Source organism: Anabrus simplex, chromosome 6 (genome assembly GCF_040414725.1).
Source record: "Anabrus simplex isolate iqAnaSimp1 chromosome 6, ASM4041472v1, whole genome shotgun sequence".
NCBI classification, from domain to species: domain Eukaryota; kingdom Metazoa; phylum Arthropoda; class Insecta; order Orthoptera; family Tettigoniidae; genus Anabrus; species Anabrus simplex.
The window spans coordinates 96,767,979-96,786,444 of record NC_090270.1 but is presented as its reverse complement, the minus strand read 5'-3'; the positions used below and the strand labels follow the sequence as shown (position 1 = coordinate 96,786,444).

At 37.0% G+C, this 18,466-nt stretch overlaps 1 protein-coding gene across 1 annotated transcript in view; it reads left to right on the top strand.

The window, feature by feature from the left end:
* PIG-Q (phosphatidylinositol glycan anchor biosynthesis class Q) overlaps nucleotides 1-9,149 on the top strand; it is a 33,191-nt gene extending 24,042 nt beyond the window's left edge. The window contains exons 4-7 of the mRNA XM_067149783.2: nucleotides 4,432-4,624; nucleotides 7,485-7,599; nucleotides 8,558-8,761; nucleotides 8,844-9,149. Of these exons, the coding sequence (XP_067005884.2) occupies nucleotides 4,432-4,624; nucleotides 7,485-7,599; nucleotides 8,558-8,754 (505 nt within the window). The 3' untranslated portion in view covers nucleotides 8,755-8,761; nucleotides 8,844-9,149. The remainder of the gene's footprint in view (nucleotides 1-4,431; nucleotides 4,625-7,484; nucleotides 7,600-8,557; nucleotides 8,762-8,843) is intronic.
* Nucleotides 9,150-18,466: the final 9,317 nt, after the last annotated feature.

The window sequence follows — 18,466 nt, the reverse complement described above, 5'->3', positions numbered from 1 at the left end:
AGATTTATTTCAACAGTATAGTGCAAGCATATTTGATTTTACAATTTTTATTTTTTCCTTCCTGAAAAAAAAAGTGTAATTTTGCAGCATTTTTTTGACAGTATAGTTCATTTCAATCGTATCTGAAATTTAGTAAACTTGTAGTGTAAGGATTCGGAAATCGAATGGACTTTTCAATTTATTTGTAACTCAAACCAAATTCTCTTTGTGCCATTCTGAACGTACCCATAAATTCTGGAAATCAGTCAACACATGGGTGAGGAGCAACATTTAAGGCATCAGCAGGGTAAGTGTTAAAGGGGATGGGAGGGGCTAGTGGTTTTCGGTGGTTTTAAAGCAGCCGTTTAGTGTGTAATCCTATTTACTCTGTTGGCAACAGTGATTCAGCGTCACAAAATGATAGTCTTGCAAATTTCATCAGAGGAATGTCACTGACGCACAAATTCTCAATTTCATAGTCTTCTTGCTGGAACATATCATACAATCATCGTAATGTTGATTCCTGTGATGTTTCAAAATGCATGTATTTTATAAGAAACTTTCTACTTTATAAGGAATACCATATGTAAGGAAGCTTTGTATGAATATATGTACACTATCTGATCAAAAGTATCCAGACACCAGTATGCTCGTAAAGAACAACAATTGACACATTGTACTGGTATGAAAGGAGGCAGGGAGATTTGTATTGCTCAGTACGACTAGTTTAGGTGAGCTTACTGATCTTCAACATAGGTTAATCATTGATTGCCATATAAGCAAGAAATATGTAAGGGGTATTTCTAACCTTACGGATGTATCCAAATCGACTGTCAGTGATGTGATTGTAGAGTGGAAACGTGAAGGTATAACCACAGTACAACCACGATCTGGTCGGCCACATACGCTGACGCCCAGAGAAAAACGAACATTACAGAGCCTGGTTCGAAAAAGTAGCTCGTTGACTGTAGAAAGAATCACGAAAGAATTTCAAAATGCTGTGCAAAGTACAGCCCAATCCCATGATGTGCATCGGGAATTAAAAAGGAATAGTGTTTCATTGTCAAGCAGATGCTCATAAACCAAATATTTTTCCCTCTTAAAAAAAAAAAAAGTTGGTATAGAGAGTGACGTAACTGGACACTGGAACAATGGGGGCAATGAAAAACAACATAAAAGTGTTGCAATCTGATGGGAGGATTTGAGTGTGGAGAAGTGCAGGGAACACTGTCTACCCGAATGTTTAATCGGTGGGATTATGATGTGGGGATGTTTCTCATTGCATCGACTCAGTCCTCTTGTAGGCATTTTGAATGCTTTTGTTCTGCCAACAGTGGAAAATCAGTTTGGTTGTTTGTACCAACATGATAATGCTCCGAGTCATAAAGTCAGCTCTGTAAGCCAATGGTTTAAGGATAATAGTATTCTACAACTGGACTGGCCACCCCAGACTCCCAACCTAAACCCAATAGAACACTTGTGGGATGAGTTAGAACGGCAACATCACTCCATACCCAAATGTCCAACATCAACACGTTCTCTGGCTATGGCTCTTCGGGAAGAACGGGGTGGCATTCCCATGGAAGCGTTCTGACGTCTGATGAAAAATCTCCCCCACAGAGTCAGTGCTGTGATAAAGATAAAAGATTGACCAACATCATATTAATGTCGTCTGTTGTAAAGTTGTTAACAGCAAACCCTGTCTTCAGCATGTGGTGCGTCCGGATATTTTTGATCAAATAGTGTAATATTCAGAGCTTCTTGAAAAGGCGGAGTGTGAAGTAGAAGATGCTTTGGCTACTAGAACTCATTTAGCGAATGCATGTGAAGTGACCTTTTTATGTTTACTGCCTGCTGAATGCTGCAAAACTTGAGTTTACTGATCCACATTTACAAACTTCCCTCATTTTTGCCAAAATATAATTTTTCTATCACTTATAAAAATTCCATTAACATTGCTGTAAACAAGAATGTACACTTGCCTTTGCTATCAGAATGAATGGTATTGACCGAGTTAATGAAGGCAATGCCAGTGACTGAAGAACATTTGAGTCAAATGTTTTGCTTCATTTCATTTCCCTTAAAAGGGAGAGAAGTGAGTGAAGGTCACTGTACAATATATATAAAAAGTAATTTCATTCACATTGTGTTTTCAGGAAAATGTACAGTATTTGAAATGAGTTTTTGTACTGAATCGAAGAATTAGAATAAAGAAAAAATATAATTAATATATTTATAGAATGACCAAAAATATATATTTATAGCAGAGTTACTGAAAATATGTATTTACATAAAAAATTATTTCTTAAGTGATTGCATATTGGTACATTTAAGGTCAATACATCACTGATCTGCATTTTGGGCTGTCACACAGGTGGCAGATTCCCTAGCAGTTGGTTACTTAATCTTTCCTTAAATGATTACAAAGAAATTGGAAACTTATCGAATATCTCCCCTGGTAAATTATTCCAATACCAAATTTCTTTTGCTTTAAATGCGTATTTTGGGTATTTGCTACAATTTGTCCTCTTGAATTCCATCTTTTATCTTCATATGATCTTTCCTACTTTTAAAAACTCCATTCAAGTTTACTCGTCTACTAATATTCCACGCATCTCTCCACTGGCAACTTGGAACGCACGTTTAGTCGAGCAGCCCATCTCCTTACTTCCAAGTCTTGCTACATTACTCCACTACCCAGAACAAATTGTGCTGCTTTCCTCTGGATCTTTTCCAGTTGTTGAATCAAGTAATCCTGATGAGGGTCCCATACGCTGGAACCATACTCTGATTGTGGACTTACTAGTTACTTACATGCCCTCTCCTTCAGTGAGGTATGTGCACGAAAAACACAAGGACAGTATGCCTATAACACAAGATGCAATACAAATGTGGGCTCGCAAAGTGGTGCAACAAAGAGGAATTCCTGGAACATTCAAAGGCAGTATTCAATGCCTCTATTGAAAATTATTATGGAAGTAGGTAATATTTACATTATCCTTTATGTATAACTTTAAGGTTATATACTGTATTTCATGTGCTGGAGCAGAAATGGCGCCGAGCTTTACGCATGTGGCATTTCTCTGTTACCTACTGCCATCAGCTATTAATATCTAGGCTGAATTGTGTTTTCTTTGGAGATGGTTCCTCTCTATCACTGCTGTGCTTACTTTAGTTATCAACATGGCGTCCACCAGCCGCGGCATGGAGCCTGACGATATTTACAAACAATTACGTGACAGTGGCGATATTGCCGATGATTTGTTGACAGATTCTGATAGCGACATTAGTATTCCCATATCTGAAAATGTTATTTCGACTGAGGTGGAAGATATTGGCAAAAGCGGTAATGTAGGGGGTGGGAGGGGTCGATCGTGCTGATCATTACTGCTCATCTTATGGTTATGTAGTGAAAAGCCTGAAGTGGTGGAGGAAATTGTACTTGTTGGGGACATGAGGAACAAAAATGCCCATAAACGTGGCCAGTGGAGCAGCTGTAATAAAGAATTTAAACTGAACAGGAAGCTACACTTTATTGATGTTCGTGAGGACAAAATAACCAAGGACTGTGCCGCGTGTTTGGACAGGAAAGCAAAAGGAGGCAGAAAGGAGACTTTTTTTTTGTGAGACCTATCCAGTGAATGCAGGACTACACCCAAACAAATGCTTCCGGAAGTTCCATACTTTGAAAACATATCTCTGATAATGTGGTTAACTTGACTGATAATGAATAAATTTGCAGTTCATATTTTTAATGTAAAATTCAATTTTCTGCTTATGTATTTCCTTTCCATACTGGCCTAATGTTAAATCGGGACCTGTGTAGGATGCAGGTGGGAAATCAATTGGACCCCAAAGGGTTAGGATTACCATGGCTTTAAAATACAGTACTGAACAGAGAATATGTTTGATTCCTTCATAGCGACTGACTTTTACGGGAAATCAATTAAGAAATTTAATGGTAAGCATCCCAAATTTGAACTTTATTCTGCTACATGGCCTAGAATATAGTAAAAGACATACATGAAGCAACCCTGCTGTGTTCTTACAGAACATAAGGTGTTAGAAATCTCTGTAAGGCTTGAAACTTTGTCATAAAAATTACTTAAATGTTGAAGCTTAACAAACAGAACTTCCAAAGTCTTCAACTAGAAAAGCAATATATATTTTTGAAACCATGAAAAATTAGTTGAATGTCCAAATTATGAAAAGAATCAAAGTCCAAGCACAAGAACGTAAGTGGGTGGGTCAACACCTAATTACACTCGGGTTGTTGGACGAAGACTAAAAGTTCATAATGAGATGGTAGACCTAATGACCAAGAACAATTTAAGTAAACACAGCTCAGAACCTTCTACTACCTAATTTCTGCAATAAGTTATCACTTCCCCACTACAGTTTAAGAATTCTACATGTTTAGGAGGATATCAGATATTTTGAAATCTTTTACAGGCTGTACAATCTCCAGGTATCGGGATTGATTGCTCTGTGGAGATTATTCCTGGGTCGTAAGCACAATCCTCTACGTGGGAGAGTTGATTCATGCCACTACACTGCTGATCAGCTTTTCATTGGGACATTAGCATTCACCATTCTCCTGTTTCTGATGCCGACTACTTTTATATATTATGTAGTTTTTGCTGGCGTAAGTATGTAATTTCTTTTCTTAAGTTCATAATCTCTTTAGGTGAGTATATGAAATGTATCTGATAGTATTCACCAATTATAACATCACATTTCTTCCTTCTCTTTGAACAGTTACCTGCTAAAAATTAAAATTTATTGCACATCATTACAGTAAAAACTTCTCAGCTCCTGGGTAGATCAAATTGCTATAACTTACCATTTATGGATCTTTTAAGTCCAGCCTAACAAACTGCCTACACTGATCAGCGAAGAAAGTGGATCAATTCAGTATTTTTTAAATGTTATATTTACCTGAAACCTTGTTTTGCATTGCATTGACTGTACCCTGCGCACATTATTCTCATTGTCAAAGTCATTGTTAAGTTCCTTTTACAGTATTTTAAGACATTTTTCAAAAAAACTTTGCAGATTTGTGCATTTTCACTGAATTTCATCCAATAGAATGAAAGCAACACTGTAATTCACAATCTTGCAACTGAACATTTTCTTACTGTCACTGACCACTTTTCCCTCACCAATATTGTGTATTTCCACTCCTGCTGGTCTTATTTCATTCATGGTGTCAAAATGTTGACATCTGGCATTTTGTCCAAGCATATCTCATAGGTGCTCAGTTAAATTGAGGTATATTTATGCTAGCCAGTTCAGGGCTTGTTTCCTGATCAGGCACAGGAATTCCATAACATGAGTGTCACGCAGGCAGGCACTGTCTTGCATCAGTCCCAAGTTTGTGATGACAAATATAGCAAAGGGGTTATGTGCTTTATTAACACCACCTCAATGTGTCTGTATATTCAGAGCACCTACATCAGTGATGATAAGCTCCGTTTGCACCTTAAAGCTGATAAGTAAAACAGGTCTACCTATTCAGTACAAAGCTAATGATATTAATAATAATTAGTTACTGTATATTACCATCACAATATTAGCAGAGCGACTAGTTTTGGCCAACTCGGGCCATCTTCAGTCATACAGGTTTAAAAATAGGCATAATTAAGACATTGGAATATATAAAGACCTGTAAAAAAGAGGGAAACACATTGAAATCAGTCTGTGATGAAAAACTTGATGACAATCATGTCCACATGTCACAAAATATTATACAGCAGAATTAAAATAATAGCAAGATACTATGTAACGTTCAATCTTGACTTGCTTGGTCTTGAAAAGTAACTTTGATACACTTGTAAATGATCAAGGGGGACATCTATAATTATTACACAGATGAGTAGTAGCCCAATAGGTGTTAATCTGTTTCCTACCTCGTATTGAATAGGAGGACCCATTTTACTTACCAAGTTAAAGCTGATAGCATCCCAAACCATGATGGAGCCACTTCCAAACGGCATCCTCTCGGAGCAAAGTTTCTTACTGCCTCGATACAATTTCTAGCCTGGACTGCGGTGGTATGGCAATCTCGCAGTTGTAGACCTCCGATGGCCTGATATAAGTCATTGCTAAAATATAAACTATTGCTTCCTTGAAACTCTCATCAGTAGGAAGTTGTTTAACCAATTTTCTTTCACTGGCAATTTTCATGAAAATTCTGTCTTCCATCTGTTATTTTAATATGGGAGCATGGTGTTGGTCTTTGTAAGCACATTTTGTTTCATACATCCAAAATGAAAACAGTTTCTCTTGTAATTCAACAAATAATGACCTCGGTGTTCTCTCAGTATGTGCTATTTTACACAAAATGGTATGGTAAAAAAAAACCCCTGCACATATACATACAGTTTTGATGAAATTAGCACTCAACAGTGAAGTACAATCACAGAACACCAACATTACGCATAAGGCACGATTGAGGCTAGCCACAACTTTGGCTGACTGGTTGTAAAGCGCGCTGGGCAGAGGATAATCCCCTCTCCACAACCATCCCCAGAGCAAGCTTTGCATAACGCCATAAGTCTCGAGTAGTGAGGTCTCCAGGCTGGATGTCACAACAGTGAACTTGAACGGAAACAAAATCTCAGCTCATATGTGACTGCTGGTCCACAGTCCAGTTCTTTTATTGATGTACAAATTTTGATCACACTGCTCGATGCTGGTGAGTAATCTGCCCAAAAGTGATGCCGTTCTTGATCTCAAATTGGCTTCTAGCAATCTCCATTTTCCTGGTCTCTCACTTACAGTGATGTTTCTTACTAGCTTGAGATTTCTGGTCTAGACTGTGGTAATGTGGTGATCTTGTAATACCTGAAATATCAGGAACATGTCATCTTTGATAGGTACCCAGTTCACAGATAGTTTCTGAAATGCTGGATAGTTCTAAATGTTGCACCAATCACATTAGTGGCATAACAATCTTCATCTTCAATTAATGCGATAGCTGAGGCATCTTTATTCAACAAATAATGTGAAGGAAAAAAAATGTTATTTGTGACAAAAATTATACCATATATTGATAATCTACCAATAGCTTCCATTCTGGTATCACAAGAGCTTTTAAAACTTGGGAGTTTTTATTGCCTGCAATATAAAATCAGCATCTAGCAGTTATGTTGGAAAGCTGCTCATGGAGTGGCATTTGTCATCTGTCATTTCCAAAATTGTTGAATACATGTTTCTTGGTTCATAAAACTTCCCTGAATGCAAGCCATCTATGTATATTGGCATGTATTTGTTTCCAATTCAATTTTTACGAAGTAAGCACCTTTTTTCTTTATCATTATAAATATTTCTATCTTGCTTGGTTTCTGTCATTCATAATCTCAAGAATTCTGCAACAGTACAAAAGTAACATCCAAAAATATTATTGCTTATTCTGAAAATTATAGATCAGATAGATCTTGAGATTTTCCCTCATGGTTTTGCACATGATAAGTAAGAACATTATTTTGTCACATTTCTTTCAGTTGCGGTTGACAGTGGTTGGTCTGGGTGGTTTATTGACCCGTATCAGATTCCTGTTGCAGATATTGCCTGTTTATTCTACTTGCTTATGGTGTCTTCAGCCTAGTGCTGTCAGCAGTAAGTACTCTACTACATGCTAAAACTACAATTAAAAATGTAGGACCATAGTTTGCTGTCAGTTGTACTACAGTGAGACAGTGATGATGGTGGTGATCACTGTTTTAAGAGGAGGTACAACTGGGCAACCATCCTCTATTAATACTAATCAGAGGCAAAATAATGGAAGGGGTCCGACACTTTGAAAAATGAAGTTATCAGCCAAAGAAAGACTAGGGCCATGAAAAATGAAACACTCTCTAGGCCTCAGAAACCTAATACCATTGAAGCCACAAAAAAAAAAAAAAAAAAGAGGAGGAGGAGTTGACCAAGGGAGGACAGAGGAAGGATGAAGGTGAGGAGCCTGACACAAGTGGAAGCAATGCCCAGCTCAGCTATAGAGTCAGTGGTTGCCAACCCACACTTCCATGTAGAGAGCCCCTGAGGCCTCTTTAGTTGCCTCTCTTGACAGACAGGGGATACCATGGGTGTTATTCTACTGACCCCAATCACAGGTGAGGCAATGAGACATAACTGAAGGTTCACATCTTTATACCTCAGGAAATATACGTAGTGTGTTTGAATTATTACGACTGAATTTATTCCTCAAGTCTTTCCGAACGACACATTCTTTCCAAGAAAGCTGATTTCTTAATGTATTAATCCTATTACTTTGTAATATTATGAATATATTTGCATTCTGTTATGACCTAATATTGACAAGGATTTCCAAATGTTCTATTTTCATTTTTATACTCTTCTATACTGTTGATCATTTCATTGTAAATAGTGCCCCTACATGTACAAGTGATGCAAAATCGGAAACTATGATTTTATCATTTCTTTATATGCGTCAAAAGATAAGAGAACAAGTGGAGTTTGATCTTGTTCTTTGTACATTTTGATGCTATCCTTGTCTCTCTTTCATTCTCTCTACCCACACTGGCTGTCAGTGTAGTTTATCATTTTTTATTTATAGCATCATTACATCTCATGGTCCGAAACAAGGAAAAAGGGAAAGGAAATCTCTTAGCCTTGTCTGCTTGCCCAGTAGCCAGCTCATGGTGGAACACTATGCAGCACTGTGTACCAGATCCTGTAAGAAATCCTCCAAATGTGCAATGGGGAACATTACTGAAAAATTTGGTGACAGGACATCTCGTCTATCCTGTTTAGTTGTTGGGTACGTTTCACTATTTTTACTCTTTTGTTTTCTGTAACAGATTGAACTTGATTATTTTGAAAATACATAATTGTTTTTTCAGGATGCCCCAGTAAGAAATGTACCAAAAACGTTCTCACCTGTCTATTAAGGAAGATATTGGGGTCCTGATTGCAGTCCGAGTCCAAGGCTTTTTTTATTTTTTTATTGCATACCAGTCCATGGAGAAATCACACAGTCTAATGTACCAATTCTATTTGCAAAGAAATGTTGACATGTCTTCTTGTACTTTCCCCTTTATGTGCTCTCAGTTTAAAAATTGTACTGTGGTAAAAAAAGTATAATAATATAATATAATATATTATAATAGTATAATAGTATAATAAAAATAACAGCTGTCTCTTGAAAATCCTTTTTTCAGTGCACAAGAACTTTGTTTATCCAGTCCTCAGTAATCCATAAGTCCTTTTTCTCCAATACGAAGATATGGACGTCCTTTAAATGATACGTATGAAACTTTTGCAGAATGTTATCACTGCAGGTAACAGAGATCCCTGGATCTATGTGTGTCTGGGTTTGTCCCTTACAGAGTTAAGAAACTATATTGTTCTTTTGTTCCCGCATTTGCAGTGCCCACGAGTGAAATGGCATCGAATGGAAGAGGGTTGTCCTTATGGACAAAAGATTGGAGGCAATAAATAGAACAAAGGAGAAATGCAAAAATATAGCTGCAAATTATGGTGTTTGGGCTTTAACAATGTCTGACCAGAAATTGAAGACATTGCTTCAAATTGACTAGAGACAGTTTATAGACAAACTGCCAGTACTATATATATATATATATATAAAAAAAAAAAAAGAAAAAAAGCAACAAATGAATCAGAACATGCCATATTTTTCATTTTGTTTTGTTCAGTGGAAAAAAGAGAGAACAATTGTTTTATTTCTTGTTTGTGTCTAACGAGGGAACACATGCTTGTGTTTCACTCGGATTCGGTTGAAATTTGGTAGGAATATTCTTGGGAGGCAGTAGAATGCTAAGGTGAAAACTGTACGTGCCCAGCACAAGTTTAAATGCCAAAATAAAACAAATAAATGGTCGTAAAATTAGAAGTGCCACGGGAGTATCTGGGTGTGGCGGAGAGGTGGGGAGGAGCGAAGTAGCGGACGTAAGCAGCGTACAGTTGGGCTGCTCGCTCGAGTCGAATGAATGACCACCCACCCTCCCAGCCACTCTTCTTTACTACACCGCAGTTCGCACATACCTCGTATCTTCCCGATTAGAAACTTCAAAGCAGATCAAGAGGTGCACATTGATTAGTCGTCTAATGATACAACGTTCTTACAATGACAGATAAAATCTGACGTTCTTATAGTCATTTTTATGAATGGTGACTGTATATTTACTTTAACCACGTATGGTAATGATTGATTTTTTACACCTAGATACAACAAAAAGCCCACTACAAAAGTCATTCAATCCGTGGAATGTAGTAGTGTGCCTTCAGAGTGTGACAAAAAAGACACCCCATTTTCTGAAGATGAAAGGAATTTGGGATTGGAATTATATCGTAAGTAGATCAATGTATTTATACATATTTACTTTAACGAGAAAAACAAGCGTTCACAGGAATTGCGTACTTGCCTCTGTTTTACAGGTCTAATTGCCGACAGGGTTTTGGATACCGATATGACAGTCGAACTGGATGGCACATTGGATATGTCAGATGATGACTTTGATTTCGAGGAAGACAATATTGAAACACTGTTATTTGACCTCGTCTCCAAAAATGTTGCTCCTAACCCTGCATCCACAATAACGGCTGAACGATGCCTAATCCCAATACCTTATAAGAAGAAGGTCGTTGAATATTGGCGAAACAGAGGAGCTTCGCATCAGTGAAACACAGGTTTCGTAAATTAAAGTTCTGGCAAGAGCTTTACAGGTGGGAGCAACAATTGGAAAACGGTGGCACAATGGGAGAAAAAATAAGTTTGTTACGAAGAAGACTTATCAAAAGTTCAAAGGAAGTAGACAAGGAAACAAAATTGTTCACAATATAAATATTAAAAAATGGGCCTCAAAAGTACGCTCGTCTAGTTAGCTACGACACGTTTCGAGCGTCTCATTCCTGGGTAATGAGTTTTAAAAAGAAATTCAAAATTGGATCAAGAAAAATTTGCAAATTCGTATCTAAAAAGTACCAATTTGAACAAGAAGATACTAAATGTAACGAGACACTGTTTGTTGGTAGAAGTGTCACAATTAATAGAAAGTCACGGCCCAGAGTGCGTGTTTAATACGTATCAGTCTGGTTTTCATGAAGACTTCCATTCTGGCAGGACCCATAATGAACGAGGAGAAAAAGTCGTATTAGCGGAAGCACAATTATGAATTTACTAACTCATAGCTACACAATACAGCCAATAATTTTGGCAGATGGACAACTCATGCCGAAGTTGCTAGTGGTGTTGAAACAAAAAAAACTATTTACCGCACCAAATGTGTACACTTTGCCTTCAAAGTCTGGAAAACTGACCAAAGAACTTGTACAGAAATGGTTACGGGATGTTTATTGTGAGCTAGTACCAGAGTACATTGTTTTAGTTCTCGATTCCTGGACCGGACAGAAAGAAGAAAATAAATTCTAAAATTGGGAGTAAGAAAATCATTAATGTTCAAACAATTCCGAAAGGAGCCACTGGACTTATCCAGCCGTTAGATGTTTTGGGCTTCCGCATTTGGAAGCAATTTATACATATTTTGTACGATTTAATTTTGTTAAAACTCGTTAGACATCAAGGTACATTTAAGGAACAACCTTTTAAAAGTGCAATCTTTGATGCACAACCAGTTCTCCTCTCCGTAGCATGTGGTAGTACAGTTGGTACAAATGTGGCTATGTTAACAAGAAACCTTCACAATTTGTTAATCCAGTCGATTATTGTTTCAAAGAAGAGCCTTCCTATAATCAATGTAATACTTGTGAAAGTGACAGCACTGTAAGATGTGCATGGTGCACACAGTATCTGTGCCTTGTCCACTTTTTTGTGAACAATCACTATTGCACTAATAATGAGTAACAAGAACTCGGGCGTGAATTTTTCAAACCTTATTGGCATCGTTGTTCAAACATTGTCCTTTGTACACTTGTTTCATGTGCTGTTTTCATATTTAAGTTTTGCACATCTAATCGGGAAGTTAAGGGGAACGCGCTAACTATACGCTGCCTGGCTGCTGGCGCAGCTCGACACAGCCCGGTTGGCTCACGTCCGCTGCTTCACTCCTCCCTACCTCTCCGCCAAACCCCGATACTCCCGCGGCACTTCTAATTCTACGACTATTTATTTGTTCTATTTTGGCGTTTAAACTTGTGCTGGGCACATGCATTTTTCACCTTAGCATTCTACTGCCTCCCACGAATATTCCTACTGTAACGGTTCAAATCCCGTTACAAAATGATATCTGTAATTTTATTATTATTATTGTATCATTATTATTATTATATCTGTGAGATTACTATTATTTTGTTATAATTATTATTCCATTATGCAATGCTTGTCGCTTGCGTATTTGTAATTGAGTGTATGCATATATACGTATATGTAGATTAACATTAAATACCTGTACAGTGAGAATTGTTATATGTCAGATGTTGGATATGGCATCGTTACATTGTGCAATACTACTGGCGATTCTGCCAAGTCATTGCTACATCATCGTGAGTTTTTAGCAATGCGCTCAGAGACTCAGCCGCCCCAGGGGATTTCACCATTACATGCAACAGTTTGAGGCGTTGTGGGAGTATGTCATTGTTATTTCTGGAGATTACGTAGCTGTGTCAACCAACGTCTATAAAAGGTGGATGCATATTGTAGCATCAGTCGTTAGTTAAACGGAAGCTGAACAGTGAAGTAGTCTACTAGATGAAGAGGCCTCAGTCGGTCAGTCAACGAGTGTGAACGAGAGATGGAGAAGACTCAGCGAGCCATTAATCATTGGTCATTGAGAGAGTGAGGCCAAAGGTTGGTCGGTCACTTAGTTGAAGACACGGACGCAAGGACTTACCATGGAGTCAGAGAGGGATACCACCTGCAATGAGGTAATACCATATTGACTTACAAAGAAGTCAGATGATATGGAGAAGAAGCAGTCACAAGGATGTATCACCAAGTTAGGCGTGACACATCTACAGTAAACACCAGATCAAAGGACTACGTCGTAATTACACTCAAAGTGTTGAAGGTACAGTCAAGTGAATCAGTGAGGGAAATATTTGTTAAATGTTAAATGTCCGGTCAAGAAGAATTCAAATTCATGCCTAGCTTTCTTTCAGTTGCAATGTCATAATTTCATATTCTCATCTATTTTATCGCAACAAGACTCACTATTTTTTATATATTATTTAAAGAATATATTTTGTTCTATCAAACGAATTCATAGTTTTATTTCAATGACAGTAAAATATCTTAACCTCAAAATTAATGGGGAAACAGAACGCCAATCTCCTTTTCCCAGAACTTATATGGTATGTTGTCAAAAGTAGGCTTATTACCCCACACCCTAGAGATAGTCAAGAGTCTCATTCTATTACTGCTGCACTGAGTGGCAACTGGCGCCCTTCAAATAACGTATGTGTAAGTAAGCAGGTAACAAGTAAGTGTGAGTACAAGGTCCGACGAGTGTGTATTTTATTTAATGAATGTTAATTTTCATAATTTGCATTTTAAATGCAGATATTCAGATTTTTTAAGTTAAATTCAGTTTTATATATGTTTCAAAAGTTAGTCTGTTAGTGAGGAACGTCTCACTACCAAATTTCAACCGAATCCGAGTGAAACACATGTACGTGTTCCCTCATAAGTAAAGGTTTCTATAATGTATATTATGTAGCCTGTATTCAATTATTAGTTTATTTCCGAATTTTTCTTAATCTGGATCACTATTGTATGGTTGTGTGTTGGTTAGTACTATATGTTATGTGTATGAAGAGGAGCATGCTGGGACAAACATGAACATCCACCACAGAGGATTAAAATCACCATCCCAACCGGAAAATGAACCCAAGTCCCTCTGAGCTGAAAGCCTCGACACTGACCATTCAGCCAATGAATTCGTAGCAAATTCAAACTAACCAGCATAAATTCTTTAAGCCAAGTTTTTATGAAAACTGTTAAAAAATGGTAAAAAGTACTCATATTAAATATGGATAAAGTTACTACTGATATTTTTTTGAGCTTTGCATTTACAACATCCTATTCATAAAACACATCTCACAGTCTCGGAGCATCTCAGGTAGTTCAACTGATGTGAAGTAACTCTTGACACAGAGAAAGTGACTATAAGTTCCATTACAGCCAAATCTAAGCGTTGAGGTACGGTACATTTATTTGGGTATATTTTTGTTTACTAGGTGTAGTCTCTGTTGTTGCATGGTTTAAATTCTTTGACACAATACAGTATAACCCCGATTTTATGTGACCTTGATTTAGCGTAATCCCGCATTTAACGGAAGAAATATTAAGTCCCGAAAATTATTCCATAAGAGCAATATAATTTTATATTTGGTTTAATTTAATTCTCATTGGGGCAGAACGCACATTTAGCGTAAGGAAATGTATTCTCTAGTACTTACTTCTATTAGTTATAGTTGCTAGTTAAGCTTGCTAAGGATGATTCAAGGCAGAAGAGGAATTTAGGGTGTGGGTGCTTAAGGCTAAAGTGAGATATCAGGCTTACATACACATCCGACTGCAGCTGCTGTAGTATAGTAGAACCCCGCTGCAATGACAACATTGTTATGCTCTTTGGAAATTCCTATATTAATCTGTGCAATATCCTTCAGTTACAATGAGAACCCTTTTGCTGATTCATCTGTTATTAAGGACAAATGTTAGCTTTTCCGTTATCAAGATTCATATCTTCCATATCGATTCCTCGCTACATGCATGAGCTGCTCCGACTGATATAAACAAACATTAGAACATGTTTTTACTATAAGTGCATGACTGCAGCCGTTAACTCCTAAGAAATAAAGGCTGAAGTAAATGATTGCTTAGTTTTAATACTAGGTACGGAAATAAAATAAGCATGTGATATTGATTCTTCTTCTTCTTCTCCTCCTCCAGATACAGCGGTGTGCATCAGTGATTTCAAAGGTTAAATTTTGAAAAGGTTGTTCCCATGTAAATTTATAGTGAAAAGGTTATCATTACTCTACAGGGGGCTTGAAATATGTTTTTATAATGCGTGCACTATAAACCTAGGTTAGTTGATGCCGTTTGAAGTCTATACAGGAAAATGGAAACGTTTGCCGCAGAAGCCTCTGAAGTGATGCTATTACAATTTTCAAGAATGAAACTGAATATGCGTTTTCATAGGAATTGGAAAATATCATACTAATGAGTAAGCCGCTGTATGGTAAAAAAAATTCTGCAAAAAGGTTTGAACAAACTGATTGCTGTTACATACCGATTTTTGTGTGTTTTTGTGCAAGTATGGTATCTCTTCCCACTTCTATGGAAAATCATACAGGACCTTGAACAACCTTGAATTGAAACAGTTTTGCATTCACCGACAAATCTATTGTCATAACCTTCAGCAATACTCAGTTGGAATCTGCAAACACATCTGATGATAGTACAAAGAAACAAATTTTTTAGGCTGTACCCAAGCATTTATTTATGTACTAGCTGATGAACCCATGTTTCGCTACAGATTTTTCAGAAAGACTGTCTTTGTAGTTTTCCGAATTGAAGTCAACATAGATCATGGAAAATGATGCCAGGAGCAGCATAGCAATTAAAAGAAAGGTTTTTATATAAAATACTTGATCAAATGAAAAAGTGCACACTTTGTCACTTTTAACGAACAGTCCAAAGTTCCAGTGCTGGAATGAACAGGCCGTAGACAGCCGCGAACACTCCTCTGCCATTATTCTGTTAAATGTGCACATTACTCATTCTAATCAGAGCCTCAGACAAGGGATCAAATAGCTGGACTACAATGATGAACCGGTATGTTACATACCGGTAGTACCAGAAAATTTATAAACCAGAAGAATGGCATGCTAAAGAAGAGAGAGATCTAACTCCCCAGCCACTTCCCACCAATATTCAAGCAGGTTGTTTACTCGGTACACAGCAGTGATTCCATCTATCAGAGATGAGTGGCAGCAGAAGGCACAAAGCACATCACAACAAGCAGTGGTCAATGTAATGTTATTGTTGATCAATATTTTTTTTTTTGCTTTTGGGATTCAAGCCCACTATCTCCCGGATGCAAGCACACAGCCGTGCGCTCCTAACCACATGGCCAACTGCCCGGTGTTGATCAATTTTATGAGCTTTCTATATTGTAGGCCTTCACATTTGGTCTCTTCCGACTCTATGATATTAGGGCATTTTATAAAATTATTTACAGTGTACACTGTAGTTCCTTATTCCCTGACTTTACATACCGATTTTCATTAAAATCTGTTAACCCATTTACTCGTGACTCGGCGCTGATATGAACTTGGCAACAAAAATCCAAATTCATGAATATCTCTGTTATCATAGCTCGTACAGTAAAAATGTATAAGACATAAATGATCAGAAATTTAATACTATATAACTTTAGTTATGTAGTATTTACCGAAAGGACTACTAATAACATAAATATCTGAAAAATTAATTTAGGCGTTCCCCTAAACTACTATTTCACTCAGCGTGAATAAAATTATTTATGGCTTAGATTGTAGCGACTTATTCCTCGACTTTACATACCGAGTTTTATTAAATTATCTTCAGATCTTTTCCCGCGATGCATGTACATACATAAAGTACATTTCTTTATTACTGTGGACACGACCAATACAGAAATACAATTCTTTTTAAATTGTGAGCAATGAACAGACAAAACTCTTACTTTATATATATATATAGATTGAAGTTGTTTATTTTCAAAAAACAATCTGAGCCAAAGTTAATTGTGGTGCAATGCAGGTCTCTTGTTAGATAGGAGGGGCAGTCTGAACACAAGAGTACTCTTCAGCACAAACAGTACAAGTTGTAACTACAGTGTAGTGTGTAGGGTAGATATCTCCTTGTTTTATTGCTGTTATTGTGTAAATAATGTGTGATGGTGTAATTTATGTTAATACTGGCAAAGATTTCTGGAAAAGATGTGCTTTCTACTGAAACCCATTGAAGTTTTTTAAAATCAGATCCCTGTGAAAACGCTAAATGGGGGTTTTACTGTAGTTGTGGTATCACCGGGCATAAATATTGTCAGAATGATACACAGGGAAGCATTGATTCACTATACTGTTTTCACCCACATTACCTGTGTGTGGTCTTTCATTCCTTTTATCATTGTGTCCCGGGCTGGATAGCCCAGGTTGTAGAGCGCTGGCCATGAGCTCAAACTGGCAGGTTTTATCCTGACTCAGCCTGGTGGTATTTGAGGGTGCTGAAATATGCCAGCTTGTGTCTGTAGATTTACCAGTACATAAAAACTATGGGACAACATTCCGGCACCTCAATGCCTCCCAAAATCGTAAAAGTAATTAGTGGAATATTAAACCAATAACATTGTCATTATTTTTTGTTGCACAATTATACATATAACATGATAGTTTAGACGTGAATGAGGAAGCTACAATGTTTGGTACACATGCAGTTGTGAGGTTTGCCATTGGTCAGTCAGCGACTTTAGAAGAATAGTGCGAGATCATTTGCTGCATAATGTAATATTATGCAATTCACTTCAATATCCAACTTAATATTACTATAAAATTATATTACAATAAAATAACTTATAACATTATTCAACTGATAGCTAATTTAAAGCCTACAGCTTTCGGTAATCATAGATGAACAAGAAATATTGGAATTTTTACTAAAAAGGCCAAGATTATAACCAAATAAAACATAACATTAAACAAATTTACATTTTTTAACAAGCTTAAATCCAAATTACCATAAATTCTATATACATTAAACAATCCTACTAATAAGGGCAAAGAATGGCAGCACATGACACTTAACAGGTTAGTATTAATTTTGTGACCACTTAGATTTTGAAAGAATATAGTCCTCATCCTTTAGTGGTTATGATTACACAGTTTAATCCACATAACTTCACTTAAAAAAGCTTTATTTCAACAGTGCACATTAAGCTAGCACCATTCTCTTTCAAATATACAACCTACCTCCCACTGCTATGTAATTATAAAACTATTCAACATTGTACATGTTGTCCACAGTTCAACCTTGAACAGCAGTAGCTTCACGCATACCCGTACCTACCGGCTCAAATGGGCCATGGACTCTTCTCCTCACGTAGTACCAATGTAATGTGTACAGAGCACAGTTGACCTTCAACATCACATCTCCCGAAACTTTGCTGTGTTGTCATAGGGTGTCACACTAACTCAGATACCAATAACTGTGTGTTCCCAAATGGTTGCATGCCATTTCAAATTTGAAGTCAAACGTGTCACCATATGGCAGCACGTGACACTTAACAGGTTAGTATTAATTTTGTGACCACTTAGATTTTGAAAGAATATAGTCCTCATCCTTTAGTGGTTATGATTACACAGTTTAATCCACATAACTTCACTTAAATACTGAAAAGGTTCCAATGGGTCAAAGGATTTTTTTTGGAAATGTTATCAACTTTTGTAGTCTCCATAACTAGGAAATTAATAAACTAACTGTATACAATAAGAGTTCTGGCAG